Below are 20162 nucleotides of genomic sequence, written 5' to 3'. Positions count from 1 at the left end.
ACACCAGCAGAACTCAAATGCAATCTTAGTAACTGACCGTGGTGCTGAAAGGTTGATTCTTCGGCCTATTTTTCCCCCTTACCTCTGTCCGTTACAGCATATCTTAGAACTTCTGCGTCTTTCCAATATGTTCCTCAATATGTTTAGAATTTAAAAGTATCGCATTCGTTCATAGTTATATATTTCATGTTTCTCTCTACTATTCCGTTAAGGGCACATCTAAGTTTGTGCTAATTCAGTATCTCATTTAATTCACTTTATTCACTTTATTTATTTATTTATTTATTTATGTATTTATTTATTTGTTTGTTTGTTTGTTTGTTACTTTTATCATTTGTTTAAAGGAAATCCTGCAATCATAACTCATTTTTAGATAATTGTATGTTGAATGACAATCGCAACGGCTGTATTTTAATTATTTTTACAACGTGGAATAATTCGAAATCGTGTCTCGTAGTGTAGAAAAAAAACTATTTGATCATTTCTGTAGTTCATCAGACTGGACTCTTAGTGCCGCTGTATTTTAATTATTTTTACAACGTGGAATAATTCGAAATCGTGTCTCGTAGTGTAGAAAAAAAACTATTTGATCATTTCTGTAGTTCATCAGACTGGACTCTTAGTGCCGCTGTTGGTCAATATGTGAGTTTAAAGAGCAGATCTGCTGCAATTCCACCCCCATCATCTCCATATTAGTAGAGAGACAGAAGCTGAGAGCACAGTCTGAGGAAGAGAGAGAAGACAAATTACGGAGATACTGTATTAATAATCCTTATTTCTGAAATTTCATACACGTTTGCTAGTTCTTGTCACTTTGGATATATACATAATTTCCTCCAGCTTCTTGGATTGGTTTATTTGGTTTCTGCTTGAATCTTCCTTCCGTGGTCTTCTGCAAAATGTCGGACAGAACAATGGCGCGGCAAGTACTGCTGTTTATTTGGTTTCTCTCTCTCAGTTCGGCTCTCGGGCAGGTCAGTTACTCCATTCCTGAGGAAATGGCGAAAGGCTCTTTAGTCGGAAACATAGTGCAGGATTTGGGTTTAGATTTAAAGAGACTGAAATCGGGTAAAGCGCGTATTTATACAGGAGACAGCGCTGAATACATCGAGCTGAATAAAGAGAGAGGAGTCCTCCTTATCAAAGAGAGAATAGACCGAGAGGCGCTATGCGGACAGACAACGCCTTGCGCCCTACATTTTCAGATTATTCTTGAAAACCCAATGGAATTTTTTAGCATCACCATTGAAATAATAGATATTAATGACAACACTCCCAGTTTTGAGAAGAGCAGAATTATTTTTAGAATTAGCGAATCTGCTGTTTTAGGGTCTAAATTTATGTTAGAGCCTGCTATAGATCTCGATGTGGGAATCAACGGCCTTCAAAGCTATATGCTAAAACCTACTGATAATTTTAATCTTATATTTAAAAATCAACCAGGAGACGGAAAAAATGTCGAAATTGTTCTAAAAAAGCCTTTAGATCGTGAAAAACAGCATGATATAAAATTAGTGCTCACAGCCATTGATGGGGGAGATCCTCAGTTGTCTGGCAGTATAGAGATCCACATTACAGTTTTAGACGTAAACGACAATGCTCCTGTTTTCTTACAGTCAGTTTATAAAGCGACTGTCACAGAGAATGCGCCAAAAGACACTGTAGTGTCAACAGTGAGTGCAACTGACCCCGACGAGGGAATAAATAGTAAAATAGAGTATTCTATTGCAAACAGACAGGATGATGCCAGGCAGTTATTTGGCATAAATCAAGATAATGGTCAAGTTACAGTGGTCGGAATAATAGACTTTGAAAAAGCTCGCAGTTACGAGATAAGCGTTCAAGCGAGTGATCATGGTGGTCTGACTGATTCGTGTAAAATCATAGTTGATGTAATTGATATCAATGATAATAAGCCAGTGATCAATATTATGTCCAAAACAAACGTGATAGCTGAAAATCCCGCGTCTGAGACGGTGGTTACAATGATAAATGTTCAGGATCTTGATTCGGGAGAAAATGGGAAAGTTCAGTGTTCAGTTAATGAGAACATTCCTTTTACCTTGAGGTCGACGAATGCCAATTTCTTCAGTTTAGTCACAGATGGTGATTTAGACCGAGAGCGCGAGTCTGAGTATAACATCAGTGTGACGTGCGCTGATGAGGGCGTGCCCTCTCTCTCCAGCAGCGTCACTCTCTCCTTACAGATATCAGATGTGAATGATAACGCGCCTGTCTTTGACAAGAGCTCATATGAGGCCTCTGTTCAAGAAAACAACACACCGGGTCTTTCCATATTCACAGTCAGAGCCAGAGACACAGATTTTAACCAGAATGCCCGTGTATCTTACATATTGGAGGACTCGTCGGTTAACGGAGTTCCCTACAATTATGAGGTTTGCAGAACCACTGACTCCAGAAAGAGTGATCTGAAATACGGCAGACCTTGCAGTGAGAGCATCATTAGTCTGGACAGCAGCGGAACACAGACACTCACGCATGCTCAAAGAGGAAAACTGATCAATGAAGAATGTGATGATCAGGTGAGAATTTTTATTTACAGTTTGTGTTGCAGCTTACAACCCATTTTGACTGCAAAAGCATCCAAACCGTTCATACATATATATCTTAAATGTTTCCAATTTTACATACAATAACAAGCGAGTCTGGCTGTTGTTTTCATGATGGCATTGTTGCTGTTGTTTGAAGTATTTCCCTGCTATTTATTTTACTGTGTTAATGTTACGTATCAAATGTGGGTTTTCTGCTTCTTTTGTATTTCTTTTGTTACATTGGTTTTCGCTTTAGTGCTTTAATGCAAGATTTGTTCCATTTCCAGTTGAGGGAGTTTTTTCCTGCTCATGTATGCATACTTCAACCTCCTTTATGTAACTTGCCCACATTTATTATTGTTTTTTTTTCAATCACTTTCTTTAATATATACAAAAATTAATTTATCAAGTAATAGTTGTGATTTTTCTTTTCTTTTTTTTTGTAATCATTTTACTGTGAGGTGTACAATAGTTATATGATTCAAAAATACGTTATCAGTTTTTTAAATAATCTGAAGAATCTCGTGTTGCTACTTTAAGACCATTTCCGTTCTTTAGAAAGATGATTATTTCATCATTCAGGCACAGGAACTTTACAGCACGTGTACAATTATGAAGTTTGCAGAACCACTGACTCCAGAAAGAGTGATCTGAAATACGTCAGACCTTGCAGTAAGAGCATCATTAGTCTGGGCAGCAGCGGAACACAGACACTCACGCATGCGCAAAGAGGAAAACTGATCAATAAAGAATTTGATGATCAGGTGAGAATTTTTATTTCCAGTTTGTGTAGCAGTTACAACATTTTTTTTACTGCAAAAGCATTCAAACCGTTCATACATGCAAGGGAGAGACTGCACTTTGATGATTGTGATGATAAGGTGAGAATAGTTTTTTTAGAGCCCTTTTATGCGATTTTTAAAACGTTGTTGCGCATATTTGCTTGAACTGCACTGGTCTTCTGAAATGAGTAGTTTCTGCAATTCTAAGACACTGACTTTTAAATAATTTAAACAGAATATGATACCAATCACATGCTGTTGTATTTTATTATAGTTTGGTGAACTTTTTTTCACGTTTCGACTTTTTTTCGCCTTTTTTTTTTTTTTTTTTTTTTTGCTGTTGTTTTTCGAATAGGTCTTCTCTCTTGTTAGTGGTGTGTTGCTATTATATCATCTTTTCCTGTACAGCCATAAAAGAAAACGACTCCTTAACTTTTCAGTTTCAGAAAGATTTTCAGGTTTTTCCCCCTTTCATACATTAAGTGGAAGTTCCTTTTTATTCTTTTTCTTTTTTCTTTTTTTCAGTTCAATCTTACAGTATATGGAACGCTGCCGCTGAAATAAAGTCTAGTAATTCAGTCTCCACGTTAACATTATTATCCTGGGTCATTCAGTTGGTTATTTACAATTACAACTCTTTTTCTTTTGTTTTTGCGCAATACTTTAACTTATTTTTGTCAAGAAGTGAGAAACTCTAGTCAACGTTTGCATTTGCTTCCTTGTCCATGGTCCTGAATTGCGGCGATGCGAAAATTTACCTCATATATTCAGCTGTATCTCTTTATAGCAGACGATCTTTTGGAGATTTTCAACAGCTTATTGATCTGGGCTGCGTTTCCCGAAACCTACTTAACGCTACGTCGTTCTTAAGTTGTACCTTACCTTATCATTAATACGTGTTTCCTGAAACATTCTTAGTTAAGTATACCTTTAGAGTCTTCGTAGCGCGCTAAGAGACAACGTTACCGGGAAACGCAGCCCTGTTCTCCTGTTCAAAGTTAAATTAGACAGGATTTAATTTTTGATTGGATATTTATGTGGATAATTATATTTTAGGTATTTCTCCCTCTTTGTCTGATCAGTGTTGATACCTGATCTAAAAAAAAAAAAAACTTTGAGCCAACACGAAATTGTTTTCCTTTTTTTACCTTAAATCTTTATTTACAAAAACTCACATTTTCTTTTGAAGTATATTTGTATTATGATATACATTTGTTGGTGTTATACTTCAGAACTTTGTTTAGCAAATTGATGTTCTCAGACAAGTCTAATACTTAAAGGGGTCATATGATGCTTTTTTAAAGATCTGCGGTTACTGAAACCACGCCTTCTTTCTTTGCGTGCACATTTGGGCGCATTATGCAAATATTCCCACATAGCGAGGTAGATATGTGGAGGCGTGTTAGAACGAGCTGTTTTAGTGGGGTGTGGCAGAGTCTTAACTTTAATAAAGAATATCTCGTTGGTTTTGAGACTTTAGTCTTTGCAACTTCAGGGATCTTATCTATTCACGAACAGCTTGTAACACTCCAAAGAGAAAGGAAAACTTGAAATCGCATCATATGACCCCTTTAACTAAAAATGTATCTATTTAGATTTTTTATTTTATTTTTTGTAGTTCATCAGACTGGACTCTTAGTGCCGCTGTTGGTCAATATGTCAGTTTAAAGAGCAGATCTGCTGCAGTTCCACCCCATCATCTCCATATTATTAGAGAGAGAGACAGAAGCTGAGCGCACAGTCTGAGAAGGAGAGAGAAGACAAATCACGGAGATATTCTATTCAGTATACTTCTGGAATTACAGACTTTCTTAGTTTTTGTCACTTTGGATTTATACATTTCCTCCATCTTCTTGGATTGATTTGTTATCTGCCTTAATATTCCCTCTGTGGTCCTCTGCAAAATGTCGGACAGAACAATGGCGCGGCAAGTACTGCTGTTTATTTGGTTTCTCTCTCTCAGTTCGGCTCTCGGGCAGGTCAGTTACTCCATTCCTGAGGAAATGACGAAAGGCTCTTTAGTCGGGAACATAGCGCAGGATTTGGGTTTAGATTTAAAGAGACTGAAATCGGGTAAAGCGCGTATTTATACAGGAGACAGCGCTGAATACATCGAGCTGAATAAAGAGAGAGGAGTCCTCCTTATCAAAGAGAGAATAGACCGAGAGGCGCTATGCGGACAGACAACGCCTTGCGCCCTACATTTCCAGATAATTTTTGAAAATCCAATAGAGTTTTACTCCATTACAGTCGAAGTTACAGATATAAATGACCATTCGCCATCTTTTAAACGAGCTGAGATGATATTCAGAATTAGTGAGTCAGCTACGACTGGAGCAGTTTTTGTTTTAGAGAGAGCGATGGATTTAGATGTCGAAATAAACGGCCTTCAGACTTATATATTAAAGCCCACTGATAACTTTTCATTAAAATTACAGACTCAGGCAGACGGTAGTAAGTTAGTAGAAATGGTTCTTCAGAAACCTCTCGATCGTGAAAAGCAAGAGCATTTGTCTCTGGTTCTGACAGCGATAGATGGAGGTGATCCACAATTGTCTGGAACTGCGCAGATACATATTACGGTTTTAGATGTGAACGATAATGCGCCTGTTTTTACGCATAAAATATATAAAGCGAGTATCACCGAGAATGCTCTTAAAGGCACAGTTGTGACGACGGTGAGAGCTTCTGATTTGGATGAGGGATCTAACGGCAAAATTGCATATGCTATTACAAATACCCTCGACAATGTTCCGGAGTTGTTTGAAATTAACGAAACAAACGGTGAGGTGAGAGTAACAGGGAATATAGATTACGAGAAAGCTCGCCACTATCAAATTCATGTACAGGCGGGCGATGACGGGGGTCTGACTGATTCTTGTAAGATCGTTCTGGATGTGATTGATATAAATGACAATAAACCACAGATCAACATCATGTCTAAATTAACCACAATATCAGAAAACTCTAATCCTGGAACTGTTGTAACTGTGATAAACGCACAAGACCCAGATGCAGGAGAAAACGGTAAAATTGATTGTTCAATTCTTGGGAGCATTCCTTTTACCTTGAAGTCGACAAATGCTAATTTCTTCACTTTAGTCACAGATGGTGATTTAGACCGAGAGCGCGTGTCTGATTATAACATCAGTGTGACGTGCGCGGATGAGGGCGTGCCCTCTCTCTCCAGCCACGTCACTCTCTCCTTACAGATATCAGATGTGAATGATAACGCACCTGTCTTTGACAAGAGCTCATACGAGGCCTCTTTTCAAGAAAACAACACACCGGGTCTTTCCATATTTATCGTTCTGGATGTGATTGATATAAATGACAATAAACCACAGATCAACATCATGTCTAAATTAACCACAATATCAGAAAACTCTAATCTTGGAACTGTTGTAACTGTGATAAACGCACAAGACCCAGATGCAGGAGAAAACGGTAAAATTGATTGTTCAATTCTTGGGAGCATTCCTTTTACCTTGAAGTCGACAAATGCTAATTTCTTCACAGTCAGGCGCTTCTGTGGTGGCTGAAATAGTGCCTCGTTCGGCAGATGTGGGTTATCTGGTCACTAAAGTGGTGGCTGTTGATGTGGACTCTGGTCAGAATTGAGAGCATCATTAGTCTGGGCAGCAGCGGAACACAGACACTCACGCATGCGCAAAGAGGAAAACTGATCAATAAAGAATTTGATGATCAGGTGAGAATTTTTATTTCCAGTTTGTGTAGCAGTTTACAACATTTTTTTTTTACTGCAAAAGCATTCAAACCGTTCATACATGCATCTTAAGTGTTTCCAGTTCTACATACAATAACAAGCAAGTTGCTACTCACATAATCAGGTTGTTGTTTTCATGATGGCATCCTTGCTGTAGTTTGAAGTATTTCCCTGTTATTTATTTTCTTGTGTTAATGTTACGGATCTGATGTGGGTTTTCTGCTTCTGTATTTATTTTGTTACGTTGGTTTTAGCTTTAGTGCTTTAATGCAAGATTGTGTGTGAGGTGTATGTACAATAGTTATATGACTGTAAAAATATTTTATCGGTTGTTAAATAATCTGGAGAATCTCGCGTAGCTACTTTTAGACAATTTGCGGTCTTCAGAAATGCCTGAAATAATCTTTCTACTCTGTTAAGTGGTTTTTCTGCTATATCCGTATTTCATAGTTTTTAAATCCACAATGCGTTTTTAAGACTGTTTTGAGGAACTTTCAAATATGCTTGTGAACACCAGCAGAACTCAAATGCAATCTTAGTAACTGACCGTAGTGCTGAAAGGTTGATTCTTCGGCCTATTTTTCCCCCTTACCTCCGTCCGTTAGAGCATATTTTAGAACTACTGCGTCTTTCCAATATGTTAGAATTTAAAAGTATCGCATTCGTTCATAGTTATATATTTCATGGTTCTCTCTACTATTCCGTTAAGGGCACATCTAAGTTTGTGCTAATTCAGTATCTCATTTAATTCACTTTATTTATTTATTTATTTATTTGTTTGTTTGTTTGTTTGTTTGTTTGTTTGTTACTTTTATCATTTGTTTAAAGGAAATCCTGCAATCATAACTAATTTTTAGATAATTGTATGTTGAATGACAATCGCAACGGCTGTATTTTATTTATTTTTACAACGTGGAATAATTCGAAATCATGTCTCGTAGTGTAGAAAAAAAACTATTTGGTCATTTCTGTAGTTCATCAGACTGGACTCTTAGTGCCGCTGTTGGTCAATATGTGAGTTTAAAGAGCAGATCTGCTGCAATTCCACCCCCATCATCTCCATATTATTAGAGAGAGACAGAAGCTGAGAGCACAGTCTGAGGAAGAGAGAGAAGACAAATTACGGAGATACTGTATTAATAATCCTTATTTCTGAAATTTCATACACTTTTGTTAGTTCTTGTCAATTTGGATATATACATATTTTCCTCCAGCTTCTTGGATTGGTTTATTTGGTTTCTGCTTAAATCTTCCTTCCGTGGTCTTCTGCAAAATGTCGGACAGAACAATGGCGCGGCAAGTACTGCTGTTTATTTGGTTTCTCTCTCTCAGTTCGGCTCTCGGGCAGGTCAGTTACTCCATTCCTGAGGAAATGGCGAAAGGCTCTTTAGTCGGGAACATAGCGCAGGATTTGGGTTTAGATTTAAAGAGACTGAAATCGGGTAAAGCGCGTATTTATACAGGAGACAGCGCTGAATACATCGAGCTGAATAAAGAAAGAGGAGTCATCCTCATCAAAGAGAAAATAGACCGAGAGGTGCTATGCGGACAGATAACGCCTTGCGCTCTACATTTCCAGATTATTTTAGAAAATCCAATAGAGTTTTTCTCCATTACAGTCGAAGTTACAGATGTAAATGACCATTCGCCATCTTTTAAACGAACTGAGATGAGATTCAGAATTAGTGAGTCAGCTGCGACTGGGGCAGTTTTTGTTTTAGAGAGAGCGATGGATTTAGACGTAGAAATAAACGGCCTTCAGACTTATACATTAACGCCCACTGATAATTTTTCATTAAAATTACAGAGTCAAACTGACGGTAGTAAGCTGGTAAAAATGGTTCTTCAAAAGCCTCTTGATCGTGAAAAGCAAGAGCATTTATCTCTGGTTCTGACAGCGATAGATGGAGGTGATCCACAATTGTCTGGTACTGCGCAAATACATATTACGGTTTTAGATGTGAACGATAATGCGCCTGTTTGTACGCAGGAAATATATAAAGCGAGTGTCACTGAGAATGCTCTAAAAGGGACAGTTGTGACAACGGTGAGGGCTTCTGATTTGGATGAGGGATCTAACGGCAAAATTGCATATGCTATTACAAATACCCTCGACAATGTTCCGGAGTTGTTTGAAATTAACGAAACAAACGGTGAGGTGAGAGTAACAGGGAATATAGATTACGAGAAAGCTCGCCACTATCAAATTCATGTACAGGCGGGCGATGACGGGGGTCTGACTGATTCTTGTAAGATCGTTCTGGATGTGATTGATATAAATGACAATAAACCACAGATCAACATCATGTCTAAATTAACCACAATATCAGAAAACTCTAATTCTGGAACAGTTGTAACTGTGATAAACGCACAAGACCCAGATGCAGGAGAAAACGGTAAAATTGATTGTTCAATTATTGAGAACATTCCTTTTACTCTGAAGTCGACAAATGCTTTTACAAATCTGGAGCGAATCTTCCAGTTATTCCGTATTATCCGCCTCTTTACGCAGACGTAGGGGGCACAGGAACTTTACAGCACGTGTACAATTATGAGGTTTGCAGAACCACTGACTCCAGAAAGAGTGATCTGAAATACGTCAGACCTTGCAGTGAGAGCATCATTAGTCTGGACAGCAGCGGAACACAGACACTCACGCATGCGCAAAGGGAGAGACTGAACTTTGACGATTGTGACGATCAGGTGAGAAATATTTTTACAGCTAATTTGTATTGATATTTTAAAACATTGTTTTTCATAATTAATAATTTCTGATTAGTTTTGTGAAATATTTAGTTTCTGTAAATTTAAGAAGTTGACAATTAAATAATGGTGTATTTTGATCTTATATTATAGTTTGGCCAGTTTTTATAGTTGTATATTTTCTGCATTTCTATTACGCAAATTATTATTCTCTATTTTTAAAATAGAAATAATTAAATAGAAAATAGAAGTTTCATTCTTCTATTCTTCGTTAAATAGAAGTTTATTTATATATTTATTTTAATATATTGTAGCGTTCTCAGACAAGGACGAGGCGTTTTGATGTACAAGGGGGGTTTATTTGGGCTGTTGTCGGCCACAACCCACGCCGTACACACCCCGACTTCTAAGAGAACCGTACTTGAACCAGCGAGGCACTCCTTCTCCCCCCTCCTTCTCTCTCTTTCCCCTTACCACACACAGGGGCGGAGCCTCTTTTCACATCCAACTCGAACATCCAATAACAGTTCGCAACACAAAAATGAATACAGTGCAACACTAACATTAAGCACATTGTTATCTATAACACAACATGCTTGAACATGCTACAAAATATTAGTTTTTATTATTATTATTATTATTATTAATCCTTTTAAGTCCCAGGTAATATGACACATTGTCACTGATATATAGACTAGCGATTTAACATTTTCAATTTTTATTTGATCTTAACTTTTTTTCTGCACGACTGTTATGCTTGTCTTTGTCATTTAGTGAGAAACTTGAGCTTCCCTGACCATGGTCCTGATATGCAGCGAGGCGGTCATTTTCCTCGTGTATTCTGGTGCATCTTTTTATAGCAGACCGTGTTTTTTTTTGTTTTGTTTTGTTTTTCATGCAGTTTATCTGTCTATCATTCTGTTCACAGTTAAACGATACAAACTTGAATTCGGTTTCATATACTTGGTATGTGTTTAATTGTATTTTAGATACGTCTCCCTGTCTCTCCGATCAATGGACACGCGGATAGGGCTTGATCAAAACACTGAGGGAAAAATACATTTATTTGTTTCAGGTTTTTTTTATCTTATTTACACAAACTCGTACAATCATTTTATCTCTTAGATGTTCGTATTATAATTAACATTTGCTAGTTTTATACTACTTTGTTCAGTAAATTGCTTTTCTTAAACGTGTCTGACACAGATAAAGGTTTATTCATTTTAAATTATCTGTAGTTCATCAGACTGAACTCTTAGTGCCGCTGTTGGTCAATATGTGAGTTTAAAGAGCAGATCTGCTGCAATTCCACCCCCATCATCTCCATATTATTAGAGAGAGACAGAAGCTGAGAGCACAGTCTGAGAAGAAGAGAGAAGACAACCAAGGATTTACTGTATTTATAATCCTTTTTTTTTCTGGAATTACAGACACGTTTGTTAGTTCTTGTAACTTTGGATATATATACATAATTTCCTCCAGCTTCTTGGATTGATGTATTTGTTTTCTTCTTGAATCTTCAATCCGTGGTCTTCTGCAAAATGTCGGACAGAACAATGGCGCGGCAAGTACTGCTGTTTATTTGGTTTCTCTCTCTCAGTTCGGCTCTCGGGCAGGTCAGTTACTCCATTCCTGAGGAAATGGCGAAAGGCTCTTTAGTCGGGAACATAGCGCAGGATTTGGGTTTAGATTTAAAGAGACTGAAATCGGGTAAAGCGCGTATTTATACAGGAGACAGCGCTGAATACATCGAGCTGAATAAAGAAAGAGGAGTCCTCCTTATCAAAGAGAGAATAGACCGAGAGGCGCTATGCGGACAGACAACGCCTTGCGCGCTACATTTACAGATTACCTTGGAAAATCCTATGGAGTTTTATAGCGTAACAATTGAGATTGTAGACGTAAATGACAACTTTCCCTTTTTTGCAGTTAAAGAGATTAAATTTGATATAAGTGAATCATCTCTGACAGGAGCTAAATTTGTTTTAGAGACAGCCGTGGATGATGACGTTGGCCTTAACGGCGTTCAGAGTTATTTTTTACATCCCGCTGATCATTTTATTCTAAAGACTCAAGATATGCCGGATGGTAGCAAAAATGTTGAAATGATTCTACAAAAACCTTTAGATCGAGAAAAACAACAACACATTTCACTTTTACTTACTGCTGTGGACGGGGGAGACCCACAAATGTCTGGAACAATTCCGATTGTAATCACAATTGAGGACGCAAATGATAACGCACCAGTTTGCTATCTGCCTGTTTATAAGACCAGCGTTGCAGAAAACTCTCCAAAGGGTACAATTTTAACTGCAGTTCAAGCATCAGATGCTGACCAGGGACAGAATGGTAAAATAGAGTATCATATTTCGAAATCTTCTGGTGGCGCCACTAACCTCTTTGAAATAGACAGAGATGAAGGAGTGTTAAGGTTATCTGGCGATACTGACTATGAACGAATTAATCATTTTCAAATTGACGTTCAGGCGAGAGACCCCGGACGTCATTCGGACACATGCAAAGTCATTGTTGATGTAATTGATGTGAATGACAACAAACCAGTAATTAATATAATGTCAAAATCAAACACTCTTTCCGAGGATTCAAAACCAGGCACCGCTGTGACTATGCTGAATGTTCAAGACTCAGATTCTGGTGAAAATGGAAAGGTTCAGTGCTCCATTAATGATAATATACCTTTTAAGCTGAAGTCAACAAACAACAATTTCTTCAGTTTAGTCACAGATGGTGATTTAGACCGAGAGCGCGTGTCTGATTATAACATCAGTGTGACGTGCGCGGATGAGGGCGTGCCCTCTCTCTCCAGCAGCGTCACTCTCTCATTGCAGATAACAGATGTGAATGATAACGCGCCTGTCTTTGACAAGAGCTCATATGAGGCCTCTGTTCAAGAAAACAACACACCGGGTTTTTCCATATTCACAGTCAACGCCAGAGACGCAGATTTTAATCAGAATGCCCGTGTATCTTACATACTGGATGACACATCGGTTAACGGAGTGCCGGTCTCCTCTTTAGTGTCCATTAGTGCTGATAGTGGAGTCATACATGCAGTGCGATCTTTCGATTACGAGCAGATCAAAGATTTCCAGTTCCGCGTAAAAGCGCAGGACGGAGGCTCCCCTCCTCTCAGCAGCAACGTGAGCATGAAAATAAGGATTCAGGACCAGAATGACAACGCGCCTCAGGTTCTGTATCCGGTCCAGTCAGGCGCTTCTGTGGTGGCTGAAATAGTGCCTCGTTCGGCAGATGTGGGTTATCTGGTGACTAAAGTGGTGGCTGTTGATGTGGACTCTGGACAGAATGCCTGGCTCTCATATAAACTGCAAAAAGCCACCGAGAGGGCGCTGTTTGAAGTGGGCTTACAGAATGGAGAAATAAGAACTGTGCGCCAAGTGACAGATAAAGATGCTGTGAAACAAAGACTCACTGTTGTAGTGGAGGACAACGGGCAGCCCTCTCGATCAGCTACAGTCAATGTTAACGTGGCGGTGGCGGACAGCTTCCCTGAAGTGCTCTCGGAGTTCACTGACTTTACGCACGACAAGGACTACAACGACAACCTTACTTTCTATCTGGTCTTGGCCTTGGCTGTGGTTTCGTTTCTCTTTATCGTGTCTATCATTGCCATACTGTCAGTCAAATGCTACAGATGGAGACGCGAGCGGATGTTTTACAAATCTGGAGCGAATCTTCCTGTTATTCCATATTATCCGCCTCTTTACGCAGATGTAGGGGGCACAGGAACTTTACAGCACGTATACAATTATGAGTTACGAGCAGATCAAAGATTTCCAGTTCCGCGTAAAAGCGCAGGACGGAGGCTCCCCTCCTCTCAGCAGCAACGTGAGCATGAAAATAAGGATTCAGGACCAGAATGACAACGCGCCTCAGGTTTCTGGACAGCAGCGGAACACAGACACTCACGCATGCGCAAAGGGAGAGACTGAACTTTGACGATTGTGACGATCAGGTGAGAAATATATTTACAGCTAATTTATATTTTAAGACGTTGTTTCTCATAATTAATCATTTTTGCTTTAGCTGTTGACAGTATCGCTGATTAGTTTTCTGAAATAAATCGTTTATGTAATTTTAAGAAGTTGACAAGTAAATAATGGTGTATTTTGATCTTATATTATGGTTTGGCCAGTTTTTATAGTTGTCTATTTTCTGCATTTCTATTACTCAAATTATTATTCTCTATTTTTATTAGTATCTCTTTTTTGTACAGCCAAAAATAAAAAAAATAAAAAATGTTATGCTTCAAGTAGACGTTTATTTATATATTTATTTTAATATATATTCGTTTTTTTATTAGTTTATTTTATTAATTTTAAGTCCGAGGGAATATGGAACACTGTCACTGATATATAGACTAACGATTTAACATGCGGTGGCATTTTCAATTTTTATTTGACTAACTTTTTTTCTGCACGACTTGTTATACTTGTCTTTGTCATTTAGTGAGAAACTTCAGCTTCGCTGACCATGGTCCTGAAATGCAGAGAAGCGGTCATTTTCCTCATGTATTCTGATGCATCTTTTTAGAGGAGACCATGTTTTTTAGTTAGTTTTTTTTTCTGAAGTTTGTCTGTCTATCCTTCTGATCACAGTTAAACGACACAAACTTTAATTCGTTTTCAGATACTTGTTGTGTGTTTAATTGCATTTAAAATATTTCTCCGTCTCTCTGATCAATGGACACGCGGATAGGGCTTGATCAAAACACTGAGGGAACGAGAAATGTATTTGTTTTAGTTTTTTTCTTTAAATCTCATTTACACAAACTCATACAATAATTTTATCTCTTAGATGTTTGTATTATAATGGACATTTGCTAGTGTTATACTACTTTGTTCAGTACACTGCTTTTATTAGACGTGTCTGACACAGATAAAGGTTTATTCATTTTACATTTTCTGTAGTTCATCAGACTGAACTCTTAGTGCCGCTGTTGGTCAATATGTGAGTTTAAAGAGCAGATCTGCTGCAATTCCACCCCCATTATCTCCATATTATTAGAGAGACAGAAGCTGAGAGCACAGTCTGAAATGAAGAGAGAAGACAAATCACGAAGATACTGTATTTAGTATCCTTTTCATTGACTTACAGACTTTTTTGTTAGCTCTCGTCACTTTGGATTTATACATGATTTCCTCCAGCTTTTTGGATTGATTTTTTTTTTTTCTGCTTGAATCTTCCTTCCGTGGTCTTCTGCAAAATGTCGGACAGAACAATGGCGCGGCAAGTACTGCTGTTTATTTGGTTTCTCTCTCTCAGTTCGGCTCTCGGGCAGGTCAGTTACTCCATTCCTGAGGAAATGGCGAAAGGCTCTTTAGTCGGGAACATAGCGCAGGATTTGGGTTTAGATTTAAAGAGACTGAAATCGGGTAAAGCGCGTATTTATACAGGAGACAGCGCTGAATACATCGAGCTGAATAAAGAAAGAGGAGTCCTCCTTATCAAAGAGAGAATAGACCGAGAGGCGCTATGCGGACAGACAACGCCTTGCGCCCTACATTTACAGATTATTCTTGAAAACCCAATGAAATTTTTTAGCGTTACAATTGAAATAACAGATATTAATGACAACACTCCTAGTTTTAAAAAGAGTATGATTGTTTTTAGAATTAGTGAAGCAGCTGTTTTAGGATCTAAATTTATGTTAGAGCCTGCTATAGATCTCGATGTGGGAATCAACGGCCTTCGAAGCTATACGCTAAAACCTACTGATAATTTTAATCTTAAATTTAAAAATCAACCAGGAGACGGAAAAAATGTCGAAATGGTTCTAAAAAAGCCTTTAGATCGTGAAAAACAGCATGATATAAAATTAGTGCTCACAGCCATTGATGGGGGAGATCCTCAGTTGTCTGGCAGTATAGAGATCCACATTACAGTTTTAGACGTAAACGACAATGCTCCTGTTTTCTTACAGTCAGTTTATAAAGCGACTGTCACAGAGAATGCGCCAAAAGACACTGTAGTGTCAACAGTGAGTGCAACTGACCCCGACGAGGGAATAAATAGTAAAATAGTATATTCTATTGCAAACATGCACGATGATGATCAACAGTTATTTGGCATAAATCAAGATAATGGTCAAGTTACAGTGGTCGGAATAATAGACTTTGAAAATGCTCGCAATTATGAGATAAGCGTTCAGGCGAGTGATCATGGTGGTCTGACTGATTCGTGTAAAATCATAGTTGATGTAATTGATATAAATGATAATAAGCCAGTGATCAATATTATGTCCAAAACAAACGTGATAGCTGAAAATCCCGCGTCTGAGACGGTGGTTACAATGATAAATGTTCAGGATCTTGATTCGGGAGAAAACGGGGAAGTTCATTGTTCAATTAATGAGAACATTCCTTTTACCTTGAGGTCGACGAATGCCAATTTCTTCAGTTTAGTCACAGATGGTGATTTAGACCGAGAGCGCGAGTCTGAGTATAACATCAGTGTGACCTGCGCGGATGAGGGCGTGCCCTCTCTCTCCAGCAGCGTCACTCTCTCCTTACAGATATCAGATGTGAATGATAACGCGCCTGTCTTTGACAAGAGCTCATATGAGGCCTCTGTTCAAGAAAACAACACACCGGGTCTTTCCATATTCACAGTCAGAGCCAGAGACGCAGATTTTAACCAGAATGCCCGTATGTCTTACATACTGGAGGACTCGTCGGTTAACGGAGTGCCAGTCTCCTCGTTAGTGTCCATTAGTGCTGATAGGGGAGTCATACATGCAGTGCGATCTTTCGATTACGAGCAGATCAAAGATTTCACTTTCCGCGTAAAAGCGCAGGACGGAGGCTCCCCTCCTCTCAGCAGCAACGTGAGCGTGGCCTCTTTACGCAGACGTAGGGGGCACAGGAACTTTACAGCACGTGTACAATTATGAGGTTTGCAGAACCACTGACTCCAGAAAGAGTGATCAGAAATGCGCCAGGCCTTGGAGTGAGAGCATCATTAGTCTGGACAGCAGCGGAACACAAACACTCACACATGCGCAAAGGGGGAGACTGAACTTTGAGGATTCTGATAAGGTGAGGTTTGCTATTTTTGTATAGTGGTTGTTACTTTTTTTTTTATGTTCTTTCCCCCTCTTTTTCTTTAGAGAAATCGCCTAAACAGACTTGCTGTGTGTGTGTGTGTGTGTGTGTGTGTGTGTGTGTGTGTGTGTGTGTGTGTGTGTATTTTAGGAAATGCATACCCATGTTTATGAAAACATTAACGGTTTTATATTATTATTATTATTATTGTTATTCAACAGCTCTCAGCGAGTAGTGGATAAGCAGTCAGCGTTCTGAATGAATATGTTGCATTCGTTTCGCTATCCAAGGTGCTGAATCAATATCTGTTGCCTTCGTTTCAGCTTTCCTCTCCACACATGGGTGCAGTGACATATCAAAGACTATGTATTAGTAATATGTTGGCGTCATGTATTGTGTAAATTGTATTGCATTGTTGAATTCGCATTGCTTGTGTATGGTAATAGGTAATTGTGTCCGTTTGATTAAATACAGGACTTTTTAATCATTCTCAAACCAACACTTTGTGAGTGTTGAACAGATTTCGTTACAATTTCATATTTTGGCTACTTTAGATATTTTCATTATTTTACACAAATAGAAATTCAGGTATTGATTTTGTGTTTTTTTTTATTATTATTATTCTGTCTCTTTGCGTATATATCTTTTGAGTATGTGCATTTTATATATAATTTAGATCTATTTTTGCAGTAACTCAGAATGGTCTCAGAGTGCCGCTGTTTGCTAGGGGGATGCGATTGAGAGCGGATAATTCCAGTAATACCGCCCTCTGCACTTAAGAGGGAGGAGACTGAGGCGTCTGCATAATGCACATGCAGGGACATAACACGGAGGACATGGATGCTGTAATAAATAGTCAGCTATGGATCCATGTTTAGACGTTGTCTTAAATCTCCATTAGTTTTGGATTTCTTTTATTTGGATCCGGGACACATTGAGACTCTGAATTGGATACACACACCGTGGCTTCGTTTATTTGGTCTTGAGCAAAATGTCGGACAGAACAATGGCGCGGCAAGTACTGCTGTTTATTTGGTTTCTCTCTCTCAGTTCGGCTCTCGGGCAGGTCAGTTACTCCATTCCCGAGGAAATGGCGAAAGGTTCTTTAGTCGGGAACATAGCGCAGGATTTAGGTTTAGATTTAAAGAGACTGAAATCGGGTAAAGCGCGTATTTATACAGGAGACAGCGCTGAATACATCGAGCTGAATAAAGAAAGGGGAGTCCTCCTTATCAAAGAGAGAATAGACAGAGAGGCGCTATGCGGACAGACAACGCCTTGCGCGCTACATTTACAGATTATTCTCGATAATCCTATGGAACTGTTTAGGGTAACTGTTGAAATTGCAGACATAAATGACAATTCTCCCATTTTTAAAAGAGATGAAAGACGATTTGAGATAAGCGAATCAGCAGTTGTTGGTTCAAAATTCATGCTGGAGAAAGCGATAGATGCAGACATTGGCGCAAATGACCTACAAAGCTATTTGCTACAACCTACTGATCATTTTAATTTAAAACTCCATGGTCAGAGTGATGGAAGTAAAAAGGTTGAAATGATTCTACAAAAACCTTTAGACAGAGAAAAACAGGAAAATATGACTCTGATATTAACCGCAGTAGATGGTGGAGAACCACCGAAATCAGGAACAGTTCAGATTCATATTACAGTGCTTGATGCAAACGATAATGCTCCAGTTTTTACTAAGCCTATATATAGAGCGATAATTACAGAAAACTCCCAGAGTGGCACGCCACTCATCACTGTCAGCGCTTCTGATTCAGATAAAGGGACAAATGGAGAAGTCAGTTATTTAATTGCAAACAGTGACGGTGAATCTGACATTTTTCATATTGATGAAAATGGATTGGTGACGTTAGTCGGAAAAATCGACTTTGAAATATCTAAACATTACCAAATTGATATAGAAGCAGTAGATAATGGTGGGCTGTCTGATTCTAGTAAAATAATGGTCGACGTGATTGATATAAATGATAACGCGCCTGTCATCACAGTTATGTCCAAATCTAATGCAATACCTGAGGACTCGCCACAGAGTACTGTGATTGCCATGATCAGTGTTAACGATCCGGATTCTAACAGTAACGGACAGGTTTATTGCAGTGCAAATGAAAAAATTCCTTTTACAATCAAATCAACTTCTAATGGATTTTATAGTATTGTGACAGACAGTGATTTAGACCGAGAGCGCGTGTCTGATTATAACATCAGTGTGACGTGCGCTGATGAGGGCGTGCCCTCTCTCTCCAGCAGCGTCACTCTCTCCTTGCAGATATCAGATGTGAATGATAACGCGCCTGTCTTTGACAAGAGCTCATATGAGGCCTCTGTTCAAGAAAACAACACACCGGGTCTTTCCATATTCACAATCAGAGCCAGCGACGCAGATTTTAACCAGAATGCCCGTGTGTCTTACATACTGGAGGACTCGTCGGTTAATGGAGTGCCGGTCTCCTCTTTAATGTCCGTTAGTGCTGATAGTGGAGTCATACATGTAGCACGATCTTTCGATTACGAGCAGATCAAAGATTTCAAACAATTATGAGGTTTGCAGAACCACTGACTCCAGAAAGAGTGATCTGAAATACGGCAGACCTTGCAGTGAGAGCATCATTAGTCTGGACAGCAGCGGAACACAAACACTCACACATGCGCAAAGAGGACAGCTGAATAATGAGGATTCTTTTGATCCGGTGAGCTGGTGTGAATGGGTATGAATATGACTTGCTGGTGTCTATCTATCTATCTATCTATCTATCTATCTACCCAGTCTGGTGACTAAAGTGGTGGCTGTTGATGTGGACTCTGGACAGAATGCATGGCTCTCATATAAACTGCAGAAGGCCACAGACAGGGCGCTGTTTGAAGTGGGCCTACAGAATGGAGAAATAAGAACAAATAACTAGTGAGATGTATGATATTCCATCATGTAAGCAAAGTAACAGCGTTTACCAGATGTTTGGTTTCATTTCTTTGACATGTTCAATACGTAGCCTGTGCCTAAGAATAGAATTAGAATAGAGAGTGCTAGAGTTAGAGGGTCAAATAAAGATGGAAGCGATGTGTTTTTAGCCGATTCTTGAAGATGGCTAAGGACTCAGCTGCTGGTATCGAGTTGGGCAGGTCATTCCACCAGGAGGAACAGTTAAAAGTCCTTGAAAGTGATGTTGTGCCTCTTTGGGATGGCACTATAATGCGGCGTTCACTTGCAGAACGCAAGCTTCTAGAGGCACATAATTCTGAAGTAATGAATTTAGGTAAAGGGGTGCAGAGCCAGTGGTGGTTTTGTAGGCAA

At 38.9% G+C, this 20162-nt stretch overlaps 4 protein-coding genes across 4 annotated transcripts in view; all 4 read left to right on the top strand.

Annotated features, from left to right (window-relative positions):
- Window positions 1-709: 709 nt before the first annotated feature.
- LOC107747109 (protocadherin beta-16-like) lies at window positions 710-3898 on the top strand. The gene is made up of 3 exons (XM_016561535.1): window positions 710-2543; window positions 3152-3433; window positions 3860-3898. Exons 1-3 carry the CDS (start codon window positions 900-902, stop codon window positions 3896-3898), a joined length of 1965 nt encoding a protein of 654 aa, XP_016417021.1. The 5' UTR covers window positions 710-899.
- Window positions 3899-5094: 1196 nt separating this feature from the next.
- Window positions 5095-6955, top strand: LOC107747108 (protocadherin beta-14-like). Its single transcript, XM_016561534.1, has 2 exons — window positions 5095-6744; window positions 6854-6955. Exons 1-2 carry the CDS (start codon window positions 5239-5241, stop codon window positions 6953-6955), a joined length of 1608 nt encoding a protein of 535 aa, XP_016417020.1. The 5' UTR covers window positions 5095-5238.
- Window positions 6956-8024: 1069 nt separating this feature from the next.
- LOC107747107 (protocadherin beta-16-like) lies at window positions 8025-9579 on the top strand. Its single transcript, XM_016561533.1, has one exon. The coding sequence runs from the start codon at window positions 8335-8337 to the stop codon at window positions 9577-9579; it is 1245 nt and encodes a 414-aa protein (XP_016417019.1). The 5' UTR covers window positions 8025-8334.
- Window positions 9580-11256: 1677 nt separating this feature from the next.
- The window catches only part of LOC107747106 (protocadherin gamma-A5-like), a 25978-nt gene continuing 17072 nt past the window's right edge, over window positions 11257-20162 (top strand). Inside the window, exon 1 of the mRNA XM_016561532.1 lies at window positions 11257-12902. Within this exon, the coding sequence (XP_016417018.1) occupies window positions 11306-12902 (1597 nt within the window). The 5' untranslated portion in view covers window positions 11257-11305. The remainder of the gene's footprint in view (window positions 12903-20162) is intronic.

Source organism: Sinocyclocheilus rhinocerous, unplaced genomic scaffold (assembly GCF_001515625.1).
Source record: "Sinocyclocheilus rhinocerous isolate Xijiao unplaced genomic scaffold, SAMN03320098_v1.1 scaffold168, whole genome shotgun sequence".
Classification (NCBI taxonomy): Eukaryota; Metazoa; Chordata; class Actinopteri; order Cypriniformes; family Cyprinidae; genus Sinocyclocheilus; species Sinocyclocheilus rhinocerous.
This window is presented reverse-complemented; position numbering and strand designations above follow the sequence as displayed.

What these genes read in the sequence shown, in the direction of transcription:
- LOC107747109 (XM_016561535.1), top strand. Translation starts at nt 900, where the DNA reads ATGTCGGACAGAACAATGGCGCGGCAAGTACTGCTGTTTATTTGGTTT. An exon ending in ATGAAGAATGTGATGATCAG is followed by an intron (nt 2,544 to 3,151) that starts GTGAGAATTTTT and finishes GGAACTTTACAG; the next exon opens with CACGTGTACAATTATGAAGT. An exon ending in TTGATGATTGTGATGATAAG is followed by an intron (nt 3,434 to 3,859) that starts GTGAGAATAGTT and finishes TCTTTTTTTCAG; the next exon opens with TTCAATCTTACAGTATATGG.
- LOC107747108 (XM_016561534.1), top strand. Translation starts at nt 5,239, where the DNA reads ATGTCGGACAGAACAATGGCGCGGCAAGTACTGCTGTTTATTTGGTTT. An exon ending in ATCTTGGAACTGTTGTAACT is followed by an intron (nt 6,745 to 6,853) that starts GTGATAAACGCA and finishes ATTTCTTCACAG; the next exon opens with TCAGGCGCTTCTGTGGTGGC.
- LOC107747107 (XM_016561533.1), top strand. Translation starts at nt 8,335, where the DNA reads ATGTCGGACAGAACAATGGCGCGGCAAGTACTGCTGTTTATTTGGTTT.